Raw genomic sequence first — 27139 nt, 5'->3', positions numbered from 1 at the left:
CACCTCCTTTTGTTCGAGCGTTTAGGAAACAAATTGAAACTCACGAGGAGCGGGCAATTCCAGAGGAAATGTTGGACGAAAATTCCAAAAAGTTATATTACTGGTCGTAGAAACATGTCAAACGATGTATAGAATCAATCTTTAGGATGTTTTTTATCATAAATGTTCAATAATGTCCCAACCGGAGAATTCCATTGTCTGTAGAAAAGCAATGGATCGAGAGGTAACTTTCTCATGACCGCGCGTCACGAGCCCGTGGCTCTCTGCCAGACCTTTGACTCATTCCCCTCTCATTCAGCCCCCCTTCATAGTAGAAGCATCAAACAACGTTCTAAAGACTGTTAACATCTAGTGGAAGCCTTCGGAAGTGCAAGATTACCAATATCCCACTGTATCTTAAAAAAAAAAAAAAAAAAAAAACTTTAAAAAAAATACAACCTCAGATTTCCCACTTCCTGTTTGGATTGTTTCTCAGGTTTCTGCCTGCCATATGAGTTCTGTTATACTCACATACATCATTCAAACAGTTTTAGAAATGTCAGTGCTTTCTATCCAATACTACTAATAATATGCATATATTAGCATCTGGGACTGAGTAGGAGGCAGTTTACTCTGGGCACGCTTTTCATCCAAAAGTGAAAATGTTGCCCCCTAGCCCAAACAGGTTTTAACTTCCAGTGTATTGAGAGCGACTATATCACAGTGCTACATCATACTGCCTGCTTGAAAGCCAATAACTCAGATACACATGAAAACATGAAATGACACAGTGAATGGATAGAACATCACTCAGAGATACACAAAAAGCAATACAACATTCAAAATGGATGAACCTTTCCTCTAAGGATAGATGTAGGAATGTCTTTCTGTTACTGTACCTTTTTTCCTTTCTTTTCGTTTGTTTCCATGTGATTCTGATGTGATTCCATTCATGTGAAAGAGAGAGAACATACAGATAAAGAGAGTCAAACAAGAATAGGGGGATGCAGATGCAGGACATTACAGCTTAAAACACTCCACCCCTGGCACAAGATGTATGCCACTTCTGATCAGTTCTCAAAGCTATGTATTTACGGTTTTCCATCTCATCTTTCCCCTAGTCTGGATTGCAGAATTACAGATAACCCACGAGTCATATAATAGTGCAGAAGCATGTGGAGTAAATGATTGGAGTTAGTTTGAGGATGTTTGTGGCTAACACAAGCTGAACCCAAATGCTATGAAAAGAATCAGCATGCTATTGACCTGAATTCAATAAACTCAACAAATATGATTTTAAAATATTCAGTTCATGAAATTAGAGGGCTTAGTTTTGAGAGGACACACAGTATGTCTAACCCTTGTAGATGTATCAAGATAATGTCTCGAGACAAACAGATTTTCTCATTTTGGACATTTTGTGAATGCACAAAGTTTGTAATTCCCACTTTAAAATGTTTCTCTTTAATAAGTGATATAAAATCTGGAACACATTAAGAGTGAAACATCTGAAATGCCAAACCCTTTGTGAAAAGTCTAGAGCAGGAGGTGGTCTGGGAGTAATTATCATTTAAAGACTCAGGAATTTTACTGATTTGAGGAAAATGTCTCTGAAGGTCGTTTTCATTGTTTATACTGCTGTATGTTGCAGTAGCTTTGGCTATGTCAAACAACACAAAAAGAGAGTTTGAGTTGACCATTGCTTGAGAAGCTTCTCTCCCAAATGTTGACATGGAATGAAAAGAAGCCAAGAGCATTGTGTGTTGCATGAGTCATAAGAACAACTTTTAAGAAAGCAAAACTGGGAAAATATCACATTCCAAAAGTTACATAAATATTTATTTCAGAGATGTTAAAAAATCCCAATCACTGTGTCCATGAAAGCCATGAGGGCCCTGAGCTGAAACACTTGTTATCAGTGAGAGATGGTGTGGCGCTGTGCCCACTGCTGTGCTCTGTGCTCTATTTGGACCCATTTCTTTGTATAAAGTGTGTTAGGGTTTCCTGAAAACAACTTCCTTAACCACAGCTTTCTGCCAGGTACTGCAAGCATGGGACTTGCTGAGCACAATGTAATTAATGTCAGGACTCCAAAAACAACAAGACTTGGATATTACTGGACCCGAGTCAGAGTCTGGGATGGACATTGAAAGTAAAATTCCCTGTAACGAGTGCACAGCACATGTCATTTATTTGATTTGAATTGCATGAATGGACCCATCCAAAGCGCTACAATTATACAATTGGAAAACAATATCCTAACATCCTTGTTCCACTCAATAAACAACATCTGTACAGCAAACAAAGTGAAAATACGTAAGAAGACTGTCAATCACACTGTAAGACCTGTGATATGCACTTTGTATGTCTGTTTGAATTGGCTTAGAAGTTGTTTTCTCAATAAATGTCATCATTTTGCTGTTTTAATTACCATTGTTTCTTAATGTTTTCTGGTTGTCTTCTCACGCAACATATATATTTTTCTCAAAACATAAGAGATCAAAAGTAAGAAGAACAATTTGCTTAAAACGCTAGATTAAATGTTGTATTTATTCCAGATGACTTTCATTTCAAATGAGTTAAATAGTTTCTTTGATGTGCAAAGTAAACATGTATTGCATGGCTAACTATGGATCTGAATGGTGAACAACTTTACATTGAAGATGGAAAGATGAGTCTGAGAGCACATGAAACAGACTCCAAAACATTGGATCTTCCTTCGTTTTGTCAATGTGCATACAGGACCAACTGTGCTAAAATGTGAAAGACTTTACATGCAGGAACTATATTGTATCAACAAGATAGAAGTGCTCCTCATATTAAAGGAAACTGTCCACCTACAACAACACCCACTCACTAATCAATCTGTCTAAAAACCTAGCAGAGAATCTTGGAATCTGTCATAGCCAGAAAACAGCCAAAGGGAGCATTACTCATTAAACAACTTACTAATCGGTTGGATAAGTGATAACAACACTTTTCACTTTGTTTTCATTGGCAGACGTCTAGGAACAGACTGTTTTACCGGAAAGAAGAATTGAAAGCTAGATGTAAGATCCTAGATGTAAGATTTGCAAGCTAGATGTAAGATTTGCGGCGCAAATTTGATCACTCTTTTGTTGTGGAAGGCTTCTTAAGTTTGTAATTTCCACTTTAAAATGTCATACTTGATTTGACCTAACACAAAATGTATCAACCCCTAAGAAAAATGTAAATTCATTATAATACACATAATATTTCACATTTCCTGTTGCTGCAGGATTATTTTTCTGCTGTAGCAATCTGGCTCAAATTAAGATCTCGCATCTGTAATAGATCAAAATGCCTTCAGCAAACTCTCTGCATACAGATAGTTTGGAAAACAAACCCCATGTCGCTTAATCATCAATCAGATATAAGATTCAAAAGATTAGAAAAGAATAAGACTTATTTGTACTTTGTATTTTTATATAATTACCAAAGCATCCATGTCCATATGTGAAAAATAACAAAATTATTGATCTTTTCACTGAGGAGTTCTGTGTATTTACACATTGTAATGTGTGTATAATATATGAGTTAACACTCCTTTGCTCTGTTTGGATGAAACATGCAGTGGTTGGAGAGTGAGACAGAATCATTGAAGTCTCCATTTCGGACTTAACCGAATAAACACTTGTCTAAGATAGTTATGATGACATTGCGCCTTGAACAAATCCAGTTTGACAAGAGATTTGTACAGATATAACAAACATTTAAACACACTCTCCCCTCCATCCCAAGTGTGTCTGCTTACTCTCATGGCCGTACTGTATCAGTCAACATGGACAGCTTTGATACCAGTAGATAGATAGTTACGGTAATGCTTAAGCCCTTCTACTCTGCAGCCATAAGTATGTTTTATGTACAGGTTGTCAGTCACAAAATGTTGGCACCAAAGGCCAGCATGTCCACAGCCTTGGACACACCCTGCCTGCCTTGACAATAGACGAGAGGTACATGTTGATGGGGAAACCGTGGTCATTTCTCCATCATATATTTCCCCCAGCAACAAGCATATTCTTGTTGAGTGAAAATAAGAACATGATGACAAAAAAAATATATATATTATTGTCACATACACCAGATAGATTTTTACAGGGTCAGCCATAGTAGCACTACACCCCTTAAGCAAATTAGGGTTAAATGCCTTGCTCAAGGGTACATCAACAGAGTTTTCACCTTGTCGGCTCCTGTATTCAAACCAGTGACCTTTCGGTTACTGGCCCAATGCTCTAACCACTCATTCCAACTAGCAAGGTCAAGTCCTCCTCCCATCACCCTGGTAAAAAGGGACAGGTCCTGGCCCAGATGAGTTCCATTACACACACACACACACACACACACACACACACACACACACACACACACACACACACACACACACACACACACACACACACACACACACACACACACTGCTCATTACTCAGCTGTTTTTACAAGAGGTGTCCCCACTTAGGCACATGACTCAGCACAGCCTCCAAAGGTGCACCAGGAATTTAATGGTTGTGGATATGGTTAATAAATACTGGTAAATGTTTTATGGAGAGGCAGGGGAACAGAACAACAACAAGAGAGAACAAGGCTGTCACCAGTGTGACACAGCTCTAACAGCCGTACACTCATGATTAATTGATTTCTGAAAAGAATCCCCCATATTCCATCTATAAACAGATTGTAACAAAAAAGTGGTACAATGCTTTAATGAATGGAACAAATTAGCATCAAAGAGGACCAACATTGAAAACACATTTTCACAACACGTACTACAAAAACACATCTGCTGTGAAATGGCTTGCAAAGGCAAACTGCATATTTATGAAGGCAAAGTGCATCTGACATGAAAGAGAAATTATTATTTTGGCAAATGCTTCAGTACCAGCTCCTTTGGCTTGATAGTGCAGAGGGCTCTTTTAAGTCCTCTCCCAGGGCCAGCTGATATACTTCCATCATTAACACATCCAGTCATGGCTCAACAGCTGAGGACTCTGTTGTATCCCACACTTTAGTGTTAACTGTTAACAGTCAAAGGATTACAGATGGTCCCTCGGTCGGTCTACCATTTGGAATCAATACAAAACATTTGCACTGGGGTAACCTCTGTTATTTTGGATACATGTGACAAACACTGTTCTACATAGCACTGTGCGCAGTCTGGCATATGTCAGACATCAAGTCATACTGCCGAAAGCATACTTAGCCATGATGTTTGTTAGCATGTGTTAAACAAACAAATTGCAATACATTCAATTATAGATACATACCAGTCTCTCTGTCATTCAATCACTTTGTCATTAGTGAATTGAAATCTAGCAGTGAGGGAACAGAATCCAGATATTATGGCGATCAAACGGAGAACATAGAGGGAGTCAATGTGTGAAAACATTCAGTGTGTCAAACACTTTGGGTTGGGAGTGTTCATTCCTGCTCAAACCCACTTCTGCAAAATAGCCTGATTTAAAACAAGGATACTTAATATCTTGTAATGGCTAGAACTTTGAGAAAATATTTCTGCTTTGTTTCTTCTGTACTAACTGAAAGTACATACATGTACTACCACATGGCAACATGCCTATTCCCCCCAAAAATCAAATAAAAAAGGCACAACGCAAACCTAAAATATCTGACTGTCAAGAAGCCCTCACCAGTTGTCCAAATGGAATAGGATCTTCTTTGTGTAACCTCATACTGCATCGGTCCTGCACAGTGCAGCTCTAACCCCTGAGCGCAGACTGTGATTCATGGCAGGGGATTATAATACATGGTCTTTTTTTCTTTTAATCAAAATAAAAGGACAGACCTGCCAAGAAGCAGGTGGGGGAAATTGTTAACATGCATTCCTGAGGCCTGAGAATGTCGCTATTTGCTTTAAAGCTCAGCCTTAATTGAATAAGCTTGTAATGTCGAGCTAAACTCACATATCCATTTGCTAATTCAACCATACTCAGCTTGTTCGATAACATCATTTGTCTTTTTAGCTAATTTGGAAAGACCTTTAGACCGGGGCTGCTTGGTCTTTAAAAGTAATGGACAAGAAATGTTTAAATCAAATTGAATTATAAAAACAAACAGCTGTTATTCTAGAAAATGAGTAAGCCAATGGTCACATCTGAAAATTTGCTCTCCTCTCTCCTGCTCCACTTGAAGGGGAAAAACATAATTATATAATCCAGTGAGCTGGTGCTCCCAGTCCTGCCAAAGGCCTTGTCATGTTATGCTGTCTGAGAAGAGGAGTGGCCCAGGGGAACCTAACACAAGCAGAGAGAGGATGGGTGGGGGTAATAAGAAGATGAGCCAATTGGCCAATCTGTCGTCTCTCTGGCTAATTTGATTTAAAAAGAGTGAAGTTAGCCAGCAGCTTCATTGTTGCAATTTGAACAAGTCTCACAGTAGGAGGCCGGATCAGTTGCGACCCATTACCAAGCAGTATTGATTTTAATTTTAATTTCACCTTTATTTAACCAGGTAGGCTAGTTGAGAACAAGTTCTAATTTGCAACTGCGACCTGGCCAAGATAAAGCATAGCAGTGTGAACAGACAACACAGAGTTACACATGGAGTAAACAATTAACAAGTCAATAACACAAATGACTGCCTTAGTTCCTTGAATACTTTTAAAGATATGTCTTTGTAATTGACCTTTGTGGATTTGTGAGGTACGATATGTACTCCGCACATGATATATTGTATGTGCAGCAGTCTTATGGCTTGGGAGTAGAAGCTGTTAAGGAGCCTTTTGGACCTAGACTTAGTACTCCGGGTACTGCTTGACGTGCGGTAACAGAGACAACAGTCTATGACTTTTGGGCCTATATCTGACACCGCCTAGTATACTCCAGGCTGCATCACATCCGGCCATGATTGGAAGTCTCATAGGGCTGCGCACAATAGGCCCAGCGTCGCCCGGGGTAGGCCGTCATTGTAAATAAGAATTTGTTCTTAACTGGCTTGCCTAGTTAAATGAAGTTTCAATAAAATAAATAAAATATAGGTCTTGGATGGCAGGACGCTTGACCCCAGTGATGTACTGGGCTGCATGCACTACCCCCTGTAGCGCATTATAGTCGGATGCCGAGCAATTGCCATACCAGGCGGTGATGCAACAGGTCAGGATGCTATGAGGATCTGGGCATCCATGCCAAATCTTTTCAGTCTCCCGAGGGGGAAAAGGCGTGCCCTCTTCACAACTTTGTTGGTGTTTTTGGACCATGATAGTTTGTTGGTGATGTGGACACCAAGGAACTTAAAACTCCCAACCCGCTCCACTACAGCCCAGTCGGTGTGAATGGGGGCGTGTTCGGCCTTCATTTTCATGTAGTCCACGATTATCTCCTTTGTCTTGCTCAGGTTGAGGGAGAGGTTGTTGTCAGTCTCTGACCTCCCTATAGGCTGTCTCATCATTGTCGGTGATCAGGCCTACCACCGTTGTGTCGTCAGAAAACTTAATGATGGTGTTGGAGTTGTGCTTGATTACACAGTTGTGGGTGAAAAGGGAGAAAGGAGGGGACTAAGCACGCACCCCTGAAGGGCCTCCGTGTTGAGTATCAGTGTGGCAGATGTGTTGTTGCCTACCCTTACCACCTGGGGGCAGCCCGTCAGGAAGACCAGAATCCAGTTGCAGAGGGAGGTGTTTAGTCCCAGGGTCCTTAGCTTAATGTTGAGCTTTGTGGGCACTATGGTGTTGAATGCTGAGCTGTGGTCAATGAGCAGCATTCTCACATAGGTGCTCCTTTTGTCCAGGTGGGAAAGGCCAGTGTGGAGTGCAATTGAGATTGCATCATCTGTGGATCTGTTGGGGCAGTATGCGAATTGGAGTGGGTCTAGGGTTTCCACGAAAATGGTGTTGATTTGAGCCATGACCAGCCTTTCAAAGCACTTCATGGCTACCAATGTGAGGGTTATGGGGCGGTAGTCATTTAGACAGGTTACATTCACTTTCTTGGGCACAGGGACTGTGGTGGTCTGCTTGAAACATGTAGGTATTACAGACTCGGTCAGGGAGAGGTTGAAAATGTCAGACACTTGCCAGTTGGTCCACCCATGCTCTGAGTACAAGTCCTGGTAATCCGCCTGGCCCCGCAGCCTTGTGAATGTTGACCTCTTTAAAGGTCTTGCTCACATCAGCTACGGAGAGTGTGATCACACAGTCTTCCAGAACAGCTGGTGCTCTTGTGCATGATTCAGTGTTGCTTGCCTCAAAGCGAGCATAAAGGCATTTAACCCGTCTGGTAGGCCTGCGTCACTGGGCAGCTCGCAGCTGGGTTTGCAAGCCCTGCCACATCCGATGAGCGTCAAAGCCGGTGTAGTAGGATTCAATCTTAGTTCTTAACAGACGCTTTGCCTGTTTGATGGTTTGTCTGAGGGCATAGCGGGATTTCTTATAAGCGGCCGGAGTAGTGTCTAGCCTTTAGCGCGATGCGGATGTTGCCTGTAATCCATGGCTTCTGTTTGGGATATGTACATACGGTCACTGTGGGGACGAAGTCATCGACGCACTTATTGATGAAGCCGGTGACTGAGGTGGTATGCTCCTCAATGCCATTGGATGAATCCCAGAACATATTCTCATCTGAGCTAGCAAAACAGTCCTGTAGCGTTTCATCCACGTCATCTGAACACTTCCGTATTGAGAGAGTCACTGATACTTCCTGCTTTAGTTTTTACTTGTAAGGAGGAATCAGGAGGATAGAATTATGGTCAATTAAAAAAAAATAGAGGGCGAGAGAGAGCTTTGGACGTGTCTTTATGTGTCGATTAAAGGTGGTCTAGATTTTTTCTCCTTTGGTTGCACATGTGACATGCTGGTAGAAATGAGGTAAAACAGATTTAAGTTGGCCTGCATTGAAGTCCCCGGCCACTATGAGTGCCACTTCTGGATGAACATTTTGTTGTTTGCTTATGGCCTTATACAGCTCGTTGAGTGCAGTCAGTGTGCCAGAGTCAGTTTGTTGTGGTAAATAGAAGGCTACGAAAAATATAGATGAAAACTCTTCTGGAAGATAGTGTGGTCTACAGCTTATCATGAGGTACTCTACCTCAGGTGAGCAATACCTCGAGACTACCTTAATAGGGCCCCTGAGTGGTTCAGCAGTCTAAGTCACTGCGTCTCTATGCTAGAGGCGTCACTACAGATCCTGGTTCGATTCCAGGCTGTATCACAACCGGCCGTGAATGGGAGTCCCATAGGGCGGCGCACAATTGGCCCAGCTTCGTCTAGGTTTGGGTTTGGCCAGGGTAAGCTGTCATTGTAAATAAGAATTTGTTCTTAACTGAATTGCCTAGTTAAATAAAGCGCACCAGCTGTTATTGACAAACAGACACACACCCCCACCCCTCGTTTTACCAGACGTAGCTGTTCTGTCCTGCCGATGCACGGAAAACCAAGCAAATGTATATTATCCATGTCGTCGTTCAGCCACGACTCGGTGAAACATAAGATACTACAGTTTTTAATGTCTTGTTGGTAGGATAGTCTTGAACTGAGCTCATCCAGTGATTGCACGTTGGCTAATAGAATGGATACTAGAGGCGGGTTACACACTCACTGACAAATTCTCACAAGGCACCCTGATCTCCGCCCCCTGTATTTCATTATTTTCTTCATGCTAATGAAAAGGATTTGGGTCTTGTCTGAGAGCAACATTGTATCCTTTGTGTCCATCTCCTTAAATAAAAAATATTTGTCCAGTTCGAGGTGAGTAATCTCTGTTCTGATATCCAGAAGCTCTTTTCGGTCATAAAAGACGGTAGCGTCAACATTATGTACAAAATAAATGAGAAACAATGTGAAAAAACACACAAAATAGCACAATTGGTTAAAGTGCCCGTAAAACGGCAGCCATCCCCCATTCTTCCATATAACAGTAGAACTATGACTGCACCAAAACAGACAAAGAATTATTTGACATAATAAGACTCTGATTTAGTAAGGCTGCAGTCTTTCCCCTTAGATCCATGAAACTCTGTACCTGTCCGTGTTTAAAGATATCCCCTATAAAACTGACAAATCCATTTTGCAGTGAGACAGAGAAGAGGCATATCCGGTGTACGAAGCATATGTAGGGCTAACAAACTCTGAAGACTCACATATGTATGTATACATATGTCATTCTGATAGTCCCCATGCTGAGTGTTCCAGTTTACACTATGGCACACAGAGCATACAAGGACAAGGCTTTCATGACTCACTCTCACAATCCATTTCCACTGCAACCACAAACTCTACACTCCAGAAAGAATGAATAAATACCTTGGAATAAAAATTCTGTTCAACTGGATTAGATTCGAGTGTGAAGCAAAGACAGATGGGTTTTGCGGTGTGAACACATCTCTGTGAATAAATTCAGTGACACATGTAGGTGATAAGAAGGAGGAACTTCATGACAGGTGAACATAAAGCTCATCCTTTCAACAGCAGCAGTCGTCTGTGTCAGGGCATGTCTCACAGCGATCCCACTTCTACCGGTTACAACACTGACCCCGTACTCTTTGACAGATGAAAAATCACAATCATTTTGTGCTTGTGAAGATTAACGCCACCCTCAATACATTGTTAAATCTCCCCAGGGAGGAAGTACAGAAGGAGTAGGTTCCCTCCCTTCCTCCTACATTGTCTCCTAAACCCAAGGTGGTAGAGATCAAAACAGATAAGGTGTCACAGATGGTTTGTTCACCGCAGAAGCGTATCGTCTGGTTCTAAGGCAGGCGGAAGTGCCCTAAGCCTGAGCAGTGTGATCATACACGAACCGTCTAGTGTATTTTCAGTCCAGTGAAAATATACATTTGCAGTTGCTGTTGCCCTCCATATTGCCTATTCTTGTCACATTCTTTTGGGGGCTCTTTTGGAGAGGCCTTTCCTTCTATATAGTACCTGTACCCTTTCCAATACTTTTTCTTTGGATGTTTGTAGGGGAGTCACTCTTCAATGCTGATCTTGGGAATGCGTGTAGTTCAAAACCAGGCAGGCATTTCTGAGGCAGCCAAAGACCCGGTAATTAATGGGCTCTGCCAACACCTCTCTTGCAATACTCTGTGCTCTGGCACACTTCATATGGCATGCAGCACCTTTGTGCTTGTGTGGATCTTTATCACCAGTGGAAACCTTTCCTGGCACCAATCTAACATACTACTTTCTAACTCCTAATATCCTATTCCCTAATTGTTCTTGGTGACTGACACCTCATCAGTGACCATCAGGGGAGATCCTCAGCATTAAAGGAAAGAGTCACCCATTTTTATGTTATATATACACTGAACAAAAATATAATCGCAACATGCAAGAATGTCAAAGATATATGATCCCACAGGTGAAGAAGCTGGATGTGGAGGGCCTAGGCTGGTGTGGTTACACGTGGTCTGTAGTTGTGAGGCCAGTTGGACGTACTGCCAAATTCTCTAAAACAACATTGGAGGCAGCATATGGTAAGAAATTAACATTAAATTATCTGGAAACAGCTCTGGTGGACATTCCTGCAGTCAGCATGCCAATTGCATGCTCCCTCAAAACTTGAGACATCCGTGGCATTGTGTTGTGTGACAAAACTGCACATTTTAAAGTGGTGCATCTGTGTAATGATCATGCTGTTTAATCAGCTTCTTGATATGCCACATCTGTCAGGTGGATGGATTATCTTGGCAAAGGAGAAATATTCACTATCCGTAATGTAAACAAATTTGTGCACACAATTTGAGAGAAATAAGCTTTTGGTGCCTATGGAACATTTGTGGGATTTTTTATTTCAGCTCATGAAACATGGGACCTTTACATGTTGCATTTATATTTTTGTTCAGTGTAGTTTTTGTGCATCTCTTATATGCATATTTTATCTCAGAGATAAGAAAAAATACAGTAACATTCAAAATGGGTGAATCTTTCCTTTAAGCCAAAAGAGCAGCTCTCCAGCTGGGATCACAGCACCACTTCTTCCCTACAGTACCTCTCCAATGAAAACACTGGACCTGCACCATATTTACATGTAAATATATCCTCAGGGCAGAAAGCAGCAGCGTCCAAAACACATGTCAATCATCTCCTCAGCCTCCCCTGACTGGAGGTAATCCGAGGAAAGGAACAATGCCTCACCAGATCCTGATTCTGGCAGGATCATACCAACCTTATTGTGTGAAGCTGAAATATGTAGACTCACTTCAACTGATATCTAAGCAGCAGCAGTAGCCCACAATGGAAAGAGAGAGCGAGGGAGAGAGAGAGACTTAAACCCTCTAATGACAGAGCGCCCAAACAAATTACTGCATTGTAAATGTTCCAATGCAATGCATGTCAGGCTTTGAACTGAATACCACATCAAAAATCCAGTGCTCGCTCCTTTCAAACCAAGAAATCAGGAGAACAGCCGCAAAAATGTAATTACTTATATTCTGGTTTTATACCAACAACATAGAAGTGGGGAACAGCGTCTCCCTCCCAAAGTGCATAGATCCAGCCTCTGTAAATGCAACTAAACGTCCCGCCCAGTGAAGGAAAGGCGCCTTGTGTAATTTTTTAAACAGGAGAAACAGTGACATGTACTCTGAATGACCTAAAATGATAAACCCAATTGTGATGATCGTCCAAATAATCTCTTTCACAACCTAAAGACATGCCTTATATAAGTAACCAGACATTTGAAACACTTTAAGGGTTTATGAGAATGCACATTCATTTATTGAATGTAATATGTGTTTAGCCATGTCCTTCAGTACTGCCGATGTTCGCCTGTAATGAGAGAGAAATGCATGTTAGAGTTAACGCCAACATTAATTTGGTTTTGGATGCGCCAGCCATTTGTTTGTAGTGCTGTGTTACTCAGTCTTGGTATGCTTCAAGTGCACATGTTTTGGTGATGTAATCGCTAGGTTAAAGGTAAAAAATGGTTTGCAAACATACCGGTAATCCTCGTTGAATGAAGAGGTGAATCCTTTGTTCCTGCTGCATCAGGAGGTGTGTCAAACACAGCTGTGTTCAGGAGCGCTACTTATCCTGTGTTACTGAGATCTGTAATGTGGTTGAATTCGAAGGGAGGACAAATGTTACCCTGCTTTATGCAGGGTCCTACACCATTGACTGAAGTGTGAATATATTTAGTAATATATTGATTATTGTCAGAATATGTTTATTGTTAATTCATGCCTGTATTTGAACATGCTTTCGACATGCATTCGGGGCCAAGGCTTTCGACTCTGTCAATCACATTATCCTTATCGGCAGACTCAACAGCCTTGGTTTCTCAAATGACTGCCTCGCCTGGTTCACCAACTACTTCGCAAACAGAGTTCAGTGTGTCAAATCGGAGAGCCTGTTCTCCGGATCTCTGGCAGTCTCTATGGGGGTACCACAGGGTTCAATTCTCGGGCCAACTATTTTCTCTGCATATATCAATGATGTTGCTCTTGCTGCGAGTGATTCCCTGATCCACCTCTACGCAGACGACACCATTCTGTATACATCTGGCTCTTCTTTGAACACTGTGCTAACTAACCTCCAAACAAACTTCAACGCCATACTACACTCCTTCTGTGGCCTCCAATTGCTCTTAAACGCTAGTAAACCCCAAATGCATGCTTTTCAACCTTTTCGCTGCCCGCACCCGCCCGCCCGACTAGCATCACTACTCTGGACGGTTCTGACTTAGAATATGTGGACAACTACAAATACCTAGGTGTTTGGCTAGACTGTAAACTCTCCTTCCAGACTCCTTCCACATCTCCAATCAAAAATTAAATCTAGAATCGGCTTCCTATTTCGCAACAAAGCTTTGTAGAAGACTTATATTGTTATTTAACATCACTTGAAACTGGCTGGCTACTAATTTAACAGTTTGACAAGAAAATATGCTAGCTAGCTGGTTAATATGATTAAAATGAGTTTGTGGGTATGCTAGCCAGCTAAACAGCTAGTTAGCTAGCTTGTCAGTAGACTAGACTGTTAGCTAGCCATTGACTCGTTTTGATAGATGGTTGTTCTTATCATGTGACATTTAAACGTGTACTTAATCTATGATTTAGGAAATTTAAATGAATTAGGTTGGCTAGAAAACATGTTCTAGTGAATTCTCTTTTAGGCCTACCACTGTGTGCACATTCCTTGCTGCGCTTAAAATGTGAAGAAATAATAGTTTATCAACATTTTAAGCTAAACATTATGATATATTTCATCAGCCTTATTAATTGATACGGCTTATAACTCCACCACACTCCTTTGATACGCATCAGTGGGGATTAAGAAGTGAATATACGCAATGTACACTGAAAAGAAACAGGGTTACGGTGTATACCTGCGTATAGTTTCCACTATACCACTGCCCACCATGAACAATACAGCATACTGGGTTCAGGCCTGCTCTATCCCTGCTGTCTTGAGTATTTTACCTGGAGGTAAAACTTGATGTATACCCATCCGTCCAGTCATTTAACAAATTAGAACATGAAAGTTTAAGGCATTCTTTGAATGTAATGAAATTGTTGTTCCAAGAAAGTATCCATACCTGAATCAAGTCGTTTATTCTGCTGGCTCCTTTTGGTGCGATGGACAGCATTGTCTCTGTCTTCTTTGAGGTGAGAGCTTTCGTCACTGTTCCCCAGAGGCAACCTATTCTGTTGGTCAGTGAAGGATACAAGGAAAAGTGTTATAAAATTGAAATAGAACTGTTGTTTGCATTGGAGTCTTTATCATTTCAACTAGCAAGTCATGAGAACTTGCCTAAAATATACGAAATGTGTTCATATTATCTCATAACATTCATGGAAATCACAGGCAATGTGTGCAAAAGAAGTAAAAGTTTATGTTCTTTCAAATTATATTTCAAATCAGGACGGATTAGATTTGTCTGTTTTTTTGGTGTTTGTTGACACAGGATTGAATTACTTGGCTTTGTTCACTTTGAGTATTTATGAGACCTGCACTTATGGAACATAAATTAGACCAAACTGCAACGCGATAAGCAGAGTTCCTCTCCACAGATACTAAGAAGAGGGGATAGGAAGAATGGGAGAGGGAGAAAGTGTGCAAGAGATGAACATTTCAGATGCATGCCCAACTCCAGGGGAAACCATGTGAAAACATGATTCCATTGACGGAAGGCATTAGGCTTGGGTACAAGATGCAGAAAACCAAACCCAGGCAGTCTCTGTCTGTTGGATAGTAGACAATCCTATGTTGAGCTCATAACGCTGCCCTTGGCAGAGCAGGCCGCTCGTTGCCGAGGATCCTACTTGAGATGTGGTATTGATTACTCATTGAAAATAGCACATTTTATGACAATAGAAAGCAGCAGCCATCAATTCCAAAAGTTCACCAATAACCTTAGGGCAGGAAAATAAATGTTACTCTTGACTGGGTTTAAACATGGATTGTCTGCATTCCACAAGATTGTGTTAGCCTGCTTATATAAAGCCTGGGTGAACAGTTATAGGGAGTTTTGCCCCAATACATTACAGGACACTAATAGCTCATTTTCACTAGTTCCGTATTCCATAAACGTGTCTTCAAACTACTGTTTCAAAAGCCCTACATAAATGAGTGACGCTGATTAAGGCAATAACGTACCTGTAAAAGTATCGGAAAATGTGCAAGAGAGACTAGGGCTTGCCAAACGTGAACAATGAGCATTACCCATCCGTCACATGACTCCCAGCCAAAAGTTTCATTTTATGGCCCCTCTGCATTCTTTGGGGTGATAGTCCACTTCCACCAACTATCATTAAAATCTTCAGAGGTGAGTCTCATATGCTGGTATACGCGTGTCAGCGTTTATAGAGTAGTCTCAGTTCTATATGGATATTGCACTGATATCAGGGTACTTATTATCTACACGACATACTTTACTCTAAAACATTGGAGTTCAGGACAGGAATGTTACACGAGAACTGTAACCAATGGACTACATTCCTTGTACCTCAAATACAATGTAACAACAATGGATTTATTCAGCAGTACTGAGGATGTACGGTCATACTGTAGCTGAGTGATACCAACAACAGGCATGCTTCTGTGGATGCTTTGCTCGCTGCATGCCGGCTTAAAAATGCTAGTTTGTGCTTAACTCTGCACCTGGCCAACATTAAAACCGGGCAGGACAATAAAGGGTGAAAGCAGTGCTGGGAGTTTATTTTGTTTATCAGCGGGGCCTTTGATATCCCAGCCAGCCCGTAAAGGGAGAGGACAGCCAAAACTTTAGTTACCCTGACAGGCACTCATTATAGTCTGTAGAGCCTGAGACAAGACCTCTGAACCGCAGCTTTGTGTCAACTTGACTCTCACCAAGTACTTTTCCATTGAGGTATTATAACAACCAAATAGATATAGTTTATACAGTATGCTGTTGCTCACCTTTATGATACAAATGCTATCTACATTAGTAAATGTGTACCTTACAATCTAACAAGAGGCTTCCGTCCAATTATTACAGAGGAGATCCTCAGTCCCCAAAAAATGACATGTATGGGATGACAAACACTATGATGTAATCTCATTTGATTCACCCCAACAGAAGATCACTACATCCTGACAATTACTGAGCATGTCAATCAAATATATACTGAATGAAACAAGATATCTGCAAACACAGCCTATAGCAAAAAATAACACAATGTTGTTGGACAAAATAATAACAATTATTTTATTTTATTTTTCAATTATTGAACAACCAAACAATACAACACAGCAAGAGTAAGTACTACAAAAAAAGCTTATTCAGCCCTCCCCACCCCTCCCCCAAAATATATATATTTTTAAAACAATTACAAATGACATTTATTTTTATTTTTATAATAATAATACTAATAATGACTAAATAAGGCAAAAGACAAGAGAGACCAACACATACACAAAGCAATATAAACAGTACATTACGGAGAGACAATATTAACATCTACAAGCACATATCACCAACCCCAATGGAAGTATTTCCATATAATCCAGGAAGGGTTGCCATACAAAGTAGTAGTTGAATTTATTTCTTAAAGCATAGGTCATCTTCTTAATAGGAATACACGTATTCATTTCAGAGACCATCTTGGAATTTGGAGAGGGGAATTTGATGTCAATGCAACACATTTTCTTGCGATTTCTGTAAATTTGATATTGAAGTTATTCCTCAAACTTACATTTAAAGTTACCCAGAAAAGTTAAAGTTATCCAGAAGGCATATTTCAGGGTCAAGTGGGAAAGGGACCTCCATAATTATATAGTACACTGCCAAGTAGAATGCAAAAAAATACCTTCTGTTGTTCCACATCTGAAACACATTTCTGATATTTCAGGGTTATATCTATGTAGCCTCTGAGGTGTCAGATAGAGTTGGTGGAGGAAAGTGTAATGTATAAGTCTGTATCTAGAGTTGATTGTCACTGACACACTATCTTGGCATAGGTCCGACCATAGGCCCTCATCAATTGTAATATTCAAATCAGATTCCCATTGCTCTCTTGACTTATGTACATCTGGTTTTGGTCATTGTTGCATTAGCAATGAGTACACTCTGGATATAAATCTATATGAGTCACGGTTATTATGGAGTAGTTGTTCAATACTTGATAGATGTAGAGAAGTAATGTCTCCAAGACTGCTTCTGAGAAAGTTTCTTAACTGTAAATAACAAAATAAACTATTATTAGATAACTGGTATATATACTTTCAGCTCAAATTACATAAGCACCCCATCTACAGTGGGGAGAAAAAAGTATTTAGTCAGCCACCAATTGTGCAAGTTCTCCCACTTAAAAAGATGAGAGAGGCCTGTAGTAATTTTCATCATAGGTACACTTCAACTATGACAGACAAAATGAGAAGAAAAATCCAGAAAATCACATTGTAGGATTTTTAATGAATTTATTTGCAAATTATGGTGGAAAATAAGTATTTGGTCAATAACAAAAGTTTATCTCAATACTTTGTTATATACCCTTTGTTGGCAATGACAGAGGTCAAACGTGCTCTGTAAGTCTTCACAAGGTTTTCACACACTGTTGCTGGTATTTTGGCCCATTCCTCCATGCAGATCTCCTCTAAAGCAGTGATGTTTTGGGGCTGTTGCTGGGCAACACGAACTTTCAACTCCCTCCAAAGATTTTCTATGGGGTTGAGATCTGGAGACTGGCTAGACCACTCCAGGACCTTGAAATGCTTCTTACGAAGCCACTCCTCTGTCATTGCCAACAAAGGGTATATAACAAAGTATTGAGATAAACTTTTGTTATTGACCAAATACTTATTTTCCACAATAATTTGCAAATAAATTCTTTAAAAATCCTACAATGTGATTTTCTGGAATTTTTTCTCATTTTGTCTGTCATAGTTGTACCTATGATGAAAATTACTACAGGCCTCTCTCATCTTTTTAAGTGGGAGAACTTGCACAATTGGTGGCTGACTACATACTTTTTTTGCCCCACTGTATATAACAATGTTCTAAATTATATAAGCACCCCATCTATATAACAATGTTCTAAATGCGTTATTCACTTCTGATGCCACTGTTGAATTGTTTTGCTATTCAAGATCATTGGCAGGAGTCTGTTTTGCCACAGAGGTGTTTTAGGTCTTGTTTCAGACCAAATAACTTACTAAAATGATGGTACAGCGATTGCTCATTTTTGTTGATATAGTCTTGGGGTTCCACTTGTAGAGAATATTACTTCCAACCTTTTCATTAAGAGGAAACGTTTCCAAGAAAGGGCTGGTTCAGTTTCAAATAATCCGATTACAAAAGCAAAATACAACCACATCCCGGATACTGATGTCATGCTTCCAGACAAACTAAACACCCACTTTGCCTGCTTTGAGGATAATACAGTGCCACCGTCGCGGCTCGCTAACAAAGTCTGCGCCACCCCTCTCCTTCTCAGTGGCTGACGTGAGAAAAACTTTTAAACATATTAACCCTTGCAAGGCTGCTGGCCCAGACGGCATCCCTAGCCGCGTCCTCAGAGCATGCGCAGACCAGCTGGCTGGTGTGTTTACGGACATATTTAATCACTCCCTATCCCAGTCTGTTGTCCCCAGATGCTTCAAGATGGCTAACATTGTTTCTGTACCCAAGAAGGCAAAGATAACTGAACTAAATGACTACTGCCTGTAAGCACTCACTTATGTCATCATGAAGTGCTTTGAGATGCTCGTCAAGGATCATAGCACCTCAACCTTACCAGCCACCCTAGACCCACTTCAGTTTGCATTCCGCCCCAACAGGTCCACAGATGACGCAATCACCATTGCACTGCACCTATCCCATCTGGACAAAAATAATACCTATGGAAGAATGCTGTTCATTGACTACAGCTCAGCATTCAACACCATAGTACCCTCCAAGCTCATCATCAAGCTGGAGGCCCTGGGTCTCAACCCCTCCCTGTGCAACTGGGTCCTGAACTTTTTGACAGGCCGCCCCCAGGTGGTGAAAGTAGGAAACTGACCTACTTCACTGATCCTCAACACTGGGGCCCCATAAGGGTGTGTGCTCAGCCCTCTCCTGTACCCCGTGTTCACCCACGACTGTGTGGCCATGCACACCTCCAACTCAATCATCAAGTTTGCAGATGACATAAGAGTAGTGGGCTTGATCACCAATAACGACGAGACAGCCTACAGGGAGGAGTTGAGGGCACTCGGAGTGTGGTGTCAGGAAAATAACCTCTCACTCAACTTCAATAAAACAAAGGAGATGATCGTGGCCTTCAGGAAACAGCAGAGGGAGCAAGCCCCTATCCACATCGAAGGGTCAGCAGTGGAGAAGGTGGAAAGTTTTAATTTCCTCGGCGTACACATCACGGACAAACTGAAATGGTCCACCCACACAGACAGTGTGGTGAAGAAGGCCCAACAGCGCTTCTTCAACCTCAGGAGGCTGAAGACATTTGGCTTGTCACCCAAAGCCCTGAGAAAATTTTACAGATGCACAATTGAGAGCATCCTGTTGGGCTGTATCACAGCCTGGTACGGCAACTGCACCACCCTCAACCGCAAGGCTCTCCAGAGGGTGGTGCGGTCTTCACAACGCATCACCGGGGGCAAACTACCTGCCCTCCATGACACCTACAGCACCCGATGTCACAGGAACTACAAAAAGATCATCAAGGACAACAACCCCCCCAAGCCACTGCCTGTTCACACCGCTATCATCCAGAAGGCAAGGTCAGTACAGGTGCATCAAAGCTAGGACCGAGAGATTGACAAACAACTTCTATTTCAAGGCCATCAGACTGCTAAACTGCAATCACTAACTCAGAGAGGCTGCTGCCCACATTGAGACACGATCACTGGACACTTTAATAAATGGATCACGAGTCACTTTAAACAATGCCACTTTAATAAGGTTTACATATCTTACATTACTCATATCACATGTATATACTGTATTTTATACCATCTACTGCACCTTGCCTATGCCGCTCGGCCATCGCTCATCCATATATTTATATGTACATATTCTCATTCACCCCTTTAGATTTGTGTGTATTAGGTAGTTGTTGGGGAATTGTTAGATTACTTGTGAGATTTATGTGTATTAGGTAGTTGTTGGGAATTGTTAGATTATTTGTTAGATATTACTGCACTGTTGGAACTAGAAGCACAAGCATTTCCCTACACTCGCTTTAACATCTGCTAACCATGTGTATGTGACCAATAACATTTGATTTGATTTGATTTGAATTTGCACTGCCCAGTAATACATGTTGTTAGACAAGATTATTAATTAAAAGTAATTTGAGGTCTTAAAAACGATCACACAAGCATTGTATACATTGAAATTAGAGTAAAACTTCAACCTAAATAAATGGACTTAACTTGACTAATAGGTTGTTCCATCAATCTAATTTCAACATAATCATCAGAACTATGTACTGTATACATTGAAATTGTGTTGAAAATTCCACATATTATTATAATTATTTTGATCATCCTATACTCATTGGTGTTAATTAGGTACACCCATGTACCGGGTCAGACCCCCCTTTGCCTCCAGAACAGCCTGAGTTCTTTGGGGCATGGATTCTACAAGGTGTGGTGTTCAAACATTGCTAAATTGGTGTCAAGGGACCTAACGTGTGCCAGGAAAACATTCCCCACACAATTACACAACCGCCACCAGCCTGTACTGTTGACACCAGGCAGGATGGGGCCATGGACTCATGCTGCTTACGCCAAATCCTGACTCTGCCATCAGCATGACGCAACAGGAACTGGGATTCATTGGACCAAGCAATGTTTTTCCACTCCTCAATTGTCCAGTGTTGGTTGGTGATCGCATGCCCACGGGAGCCGCTTCTTCTTGTTTTTAGCTGATAGGAGTGGAACCCGGTGTGGTCGTCTGCTGCAATAGCCCATCCGCAAGAAGGACCGATGAGTTGTGCATTCTGAGATGCCATTCTGCACACAACTGTTGTACTGTACCATTATTTGCCTGTTTGTGGTCCACCCAGGGTGCGAATTACAGGGGAGTCAGGTGGGGCACAGCTCCCCTGAATGAGACATTAGCTCCCCAGTAGCAGTGCGCGGGTAAAATCAATGGGGAAAATTCAACCACACATTTTTTTCTCTCACAAAACCGGATAGCAACCTCTGTCCAGTGAAGTCCACAAAGCATATTGCACGTACAGTAACAGACAGTTTCATGACCTATAGCATGGTCAAGCAAGTTAATGTTTCCAATATTTTCGGCCGACAAAACAACTATTGATTTAGACCAACAGAGAGTTACCGTGAGTCACAAAGAAAACAGGAGCTGCCTACTATTCCAGCACCATTTCAACTTTGACATATCAACATCATCAAATCACCTCTGCTTAGTCTAATACACTGACAACTAAAAGATACCAAAAACAATTTAGTCCAATCAATGTAAGCTAAATATGTTGTGGCTGTCCATGGTTCTGATTTCTGTGTGTGTGAGTGCAAGTTTGTGCAAGTAGAAAACATATGCTGACTCACCCTACTTGTATAGAAATGCCAATACCATCCTTCTCTCTTTCATGTTGACGAAACTGTCCACCACTCTGTCATACAGTAAACACTTTTATTTTTTGTTGTCCTAGGCTACTTGGCTAAAAGCCTAACTTCCATTCATGGGAAACGTTAGCTAGTTAACATTAGCCTTATACATCTAGCTACATATTGAACTTCCATCCTTTAATGCCAGGGGCACAACAATGTATGAATTAATGCTTGGATCAGAATCGCCGTTGGCCAATACGGAGAATTAAGTAAAACCACAAGTCCAAATACCTATCTCCATCCATGGCTAATTTAGTAAAGGGACAATTTTTGCCAGCTGGCTAGCTAGCCCGCAGAGGACAACAACAAAACCAGATGCAACAATTCAAGTTTTTCTGTCAATGACGTATGCTTACAATGGGATTTGATAGGAGTGAAGCCAAATCCAAGCTGGGTTCCCTTTATACTTTTTTTTGGTGCGCCAGGACCATTCACAGTTGAGCTCGCTCAGTTTAGCTTAATGCTGATTGGCAAATTTTGTACACTTTTTTTATCAAGAGAGGCCAAATGCTCGCTGGTTTCCCTTGCCTTCAATGCTACTGGCGGCAACAATGTCATACTCGTTTGGACCAGACAGCATCAGATAGATGGCCTACACGTAAAGAGACAGAGGGGCGCTGTTTCACTTGCTCTAATTCTTTCTCGTGTGAGATACATTCAGCCACTTGCGAATTTAAGGAAAATTATGAAACACAGAGAGACGAAAGATAAATAATTGTATGTTTTTTTGTTGGTCAATTGTTTTGAGAAGCCTTATTTTCCTTGGCATCCATGAATACACACCACTGTAGCATCCCTAAATGCAACAAAAGTCCAACATTGGGTGGGGGTGGAGTGGGTGTCTAAATAATGCTAATTTAACCATTCTCCTATTTGTTTAAAATGTATTGGAAAATATGTTTTACTGTGGTAAATATTCAAATAAAAGCTTCCATATGAAATTAACACACCCACCTCTCTGTCATAGCTTAAAACATTAATTTCTATGTTTCAGTGCTGTCCACTCAAGGCAGGTCACTCGTGATACAAGTCAGTTTTCGACGTCCATCCATGTCTAAGGACGTCAGGAGACGGCATGAAAACCGGCCAGTAGGGACAACAATGAGCACTGTTACCTTCAAGTAGGTTTTAGTTTTCTAGGGCGTTGTAGACGTGGATGGTGGATGGGTGTAAGCATCTGCCTCTGATTCCAGAGGCAAAGGTTGCATGTTCAAATCCAGCAATAGAAATATGTTTTTGTAATGGTTAGGTTTAATGCCTAACCTTAAGAATTCTGAGTTAATGCCTAAACTTCACCTTAAACACTTAGAAATTTGACGTTTGGAACTACTTTGATAATTTAAAAAAAATATGGATGGGCGTCTAATTCTGAGAGAGACTGTGAGAGCTGGTTGGTCCACTCAGTAGTGCTGAATTTCGGCCTCAGCTGAGCTCCTTGACGCATAGATTTTCCTTTGTACTTCCTAATTTTTGCCATTTGTTTGCCATGCATCCTTGATATATTTCAATGCATTAGATGTATTTGTGGATTTATCATTGTTTGCTTTTGTCAGTCAGCTGTTCAGAGGCTCATTGCTTTGTTTTCCAGGTGCGCGCGGGTACTGGTGTTCTCCGCGCCATCCATGGCCAGAAGTAGTAGACCATTAATGTAGCTTTATTGTTTTCTACCAATATTTTTTTTCTTCCTTGGATCAGCTGATGATGTTTGACAATATATTACTGTCTAGCCTACTGCTAGATGCTTTTTGGTGTTTTGTAACAGATGTCTATTTCCATTCATCAAATGGCACGAGTATACATGCAGTTTGGATGCTGAAATTATTTTGGACTGGACGAACATGCACCGGTAGACTACTTTTTGAAGTGATTTGTATGACAATCATGACAGGTTGTGTTTATGCCACATTAAAAGGTAAGTAATAAATGTTTACCTTTTAAATGACGTCTTTATTATTAGGCTAATAAAAATTGCACACGCTAACCCCCCCAAATGTCACTATTCTTGCCATTCTCCTTCGATCTCTCTCATCAACAAGCTGTTTTCGTCCACAGGACTGCAGCTAACTGGATGTTTTTTGTTTGTCGCACATTTCTCTGTAAACCCTAGACACTGTCATGTTTAAAAAGCCCAAGAGGCCGACCATTTCTGAGATACTGGAACCGGCGCTCCTAGCAACGACTGTCACGCCCTGACCGTAGATTGCTTTGTATGTTTCTATTTTTAGTTTGGTCAGGGTGTGATGTGGGTGGGTATTCTATGTTGTATGTCTAGGTGTTGTGTTTCTATGTTTAGGCCTGGTATGGTTCTCAATCAGAGGCAGCTGGTTATCGTTGTCTCTGATTGAGAACCACACTTAGGCAGCCTGTTTTCCCACTATGGGTGTGGGTAGTTGTTTTCTGTCTCTGTCCCAGACAGGACTGTTTCGTTTGTTCTGTTTTGTTATTTTTTGTTCTATTGTTCAGTGTAATGAAAAGATCATGAACATGTACCACGCTGCACCTTGGTTCTCTCCTTCTTTCACCAACGATAGCCGTTACACCGATGATCATACCACGCTCAAAATCGCTTAGGTCACTCGTTTTGCCCATTCTAACGTTCAATCGAACAATAACTGAATGCCTCGATGCCTGTCTGCCTGCTTTATATATCAAGCCATAACCACCTGACTCACTGTCTGTAGGAGAACCATTTTTCTGTGAAAAAAATAAACTGATTGAGTATGGTTCTCAAACTGGCCACTGAGTGTATATTGGGTTGAATTTTAGGTTTAATTAGACATGTTATTTGACCTTGTTTCAATGTTGATAGTAAAACGTTTGTTTGAATCAACATCATTGTTTCAGTGTCATGCTGACAACCTAAATAAAGAGGTAGATTGAGATAAAATGTGAAGCCACAGCCCAACGATTTCTGCCTGAACAGTGACTCCTACTGATATATGAGGGGTAATGCACTTCAGTGAGAACAAGTCTACTATCCAGATGCCTACCTCTATGTACGCTGCTTAGCTTTGGAAACAAGCTCTTTTTAATTTCAGCTGAGCTATCATGTCAAAATATTCAGACATTGATCAGCTTCTATACTCATTTGAGTAGACTACCTAAATAACATTGAATAGTTGAAAGTAACTCTAACTTTTCTTAAACAAGCTGTGTGTGAAAGTAAATTCGGAGTGAGGTTGGCTTTATGTAGGCTCTATTAACATCTGATTTGCCCAAAGCACACCATTTTAACGAAGCTAGCTACATACAATATACCCTAATTCGTCTATGGTTGACTGGATCTTTTGAAGTTTAGAAGTAGTTACCTTAAACTCTATAAATAGGATGCCAAATGCATGGTATTAATAACACACTTTTATCTTTGGATATTGTCTTGTATATGATTCAACATAATTTCAACCACCCAATTGAATATAGGATGAGGAATTTTCAACGCAATTTCAATGTATACAGAGTTCTGATGATTATGTTGAAATTAGATTGTCTTAACCTGACAAACAGGTTGTTATGTCAATGTATTGAAATTGAGGTTTTACCCTAATTTCAATGCTTAAAACTCTGGTTGAAATTAGATGAAAACAGTACTGGTTAATTACTTAAAAAAAAGAAAATCCAATGTATTTTCCCTGTTGATTCCACGTCACAATACATTAACAAATTACACTGAAACAACGTTGATTCCACCAGTGTGTCCAGTGGGAGCGTTCCTTAAAGCATTTTTTAAAGGTATTGGGTTTCATACTTACAGGATTAACAATTAAAGTCTCAACAATTGGCAGGAGAACATGTTCTCCGAGCAGATATTGTCTTTTAGTGGGATGGGTAAAACTAACAATCTGTTAGGTAAACTGTGTTCACACCACCTTCCGGAGACACCTGAAACCCCACCTCTTTAAGGAATACCTAGGATAGGATAAAGTAATCCCTCTCACCCCCCCCCCCCCCCCCCTTAAAAGATTTAGATGCACTACTGTTCCACTGGATGTCATAAGGTGAATGCACCAATTTGTAAGTCGCTCTGGTTAAGAGCGTCTGCTAAATGACTTAAATGTAATGTAAATGTTCACAGTACTCTACAGCACTTGCCATATTTATGGTGCACAAAGACATGTGAAATCTATATGTGATGGCCCATGGCATGACAATTACAAATATGTACTTAGAGTTCTATCATGAAACCCTCCCAGAAGAAATCCAGACCAGAAAGAATATGCAAAACATTATAATACTGTACTCATAGCAGTGGAGGCTCATCAGAGGAGCAAGGGGAGGACCACCCTCCTCGGTGAATTTCATAAAAATCTAAATAGTGAAAAATTTAAAAAGTGATCCTATTAGATAAAACTATTCTAAATATATTCACATCACCAAATAATTGATTAAAACACTGTTTTGCAATGAAGGTCTACATTAGCCTCAGCAGCACTCTGTAGTTTAGCCCCGTGGTGTAGCCGGAAGACAGCTAGCCTCCTAGCTCCTACCTCTGGGAACATTGACTTCAATACAAAACATAGGAGTCTCATGGTTCTCACCCCTTCCATAGACTTTCACAGTAATTATGACAACTTCCGGAGGATGTCCTCCAACCTATCAGAGCTCGTGCAGTATGTTGTCCACCCAATCAAAGGATTAGATAATGAATTTAGTACTAAAAGCATAAGCTACAGCTAGCTAGCACTGCATAAAATGTGGTGAGTAGTTGCATCAAAAGGGTGAAAGACAATAGATGAGCAGTTAAAAAAAAAAATCTTTCAAAATTAAGGAGAAGAGCGAGCTAGCTATATTTGGTTGTATTTTTTTTTTAAACTTTCACTTTCACTTAGCTAGCAAATGCAGCTAGCTAGTTTAGCCTACTCAAACACCCTGCTCAAACAGAGAGGGATGCTATGTTCGCTAGCTGGCTATGGCTATCCAACACTGGAACTCATCCAAGTCAACGTGAGCTTTTGGTTTTATTAATTTATTGCCACTGGGACACACTGGTGTAACTGCTAAACTGATTTCTGACTGTACAATGTACTGCATGATTGTAGCGGGTTTACTAACATGTTAGTTCTAGTAGTTCTAGTTGACAACGATGTAGGCTGTGTGTAGTGGTTAGCTGTCATGATATGAAGGTTTGGCTTGGAAAGTTTTTTTTGCCTGGTC

At 40.8% G+C, this 27139-nt stretch overlaps 1 protein-coding gene across 3 annotated transcripts in view; it reads right to left on the bottom strand.

Annotated features, from left to right (window-relative positions):
- LOC115105747 (ectodysplasin-A-like) overlaps nucleotides 1–27139 on the bottom strand; it is a 61840-nt gene that overhangs the window by 7068 nt on the left and 27633 nt on the right. For all 3 annotated transcript variants that reach the window (XM_029628083.2, XM_029628084.2, XM_029628085.2), the window contains exons 2-3: nucleotides 14484–14592; nucleotides 879–914 (exon numbers count right to left, since the gene is read on the bottom strand). In XM_029628083.2, the coding sequence (XP_029483943.1) occupies nucleotides 879–914; nucleotides 14484–14592 (145 nt within the window). The remainder of the gene's footprint in view (nucleotides 1–878; nucleotides 915–14483; nucleotides 14593–27139) is intronic.

This window comes from Oncorhynchus nerka, linkage group LG22 (assembly GCF_034236695.1).
Source record: "Oncorhynchus nerka isolate Pitt River linkage group LG22, Oner_Uvic_2.0, whole genome shotgun sequence".
Lineage (NCBI taxonomy): Eukaryota > Metazoa > Chordata > Actinopteri > Salmoniformes > Salmonidae > Oncorhynchus > Oncorhynchus nerka.
Note: the sequence above shows the minus strand (reverse complement) of the source record. Positions and strands in the feature narration are given on the sequence as shown.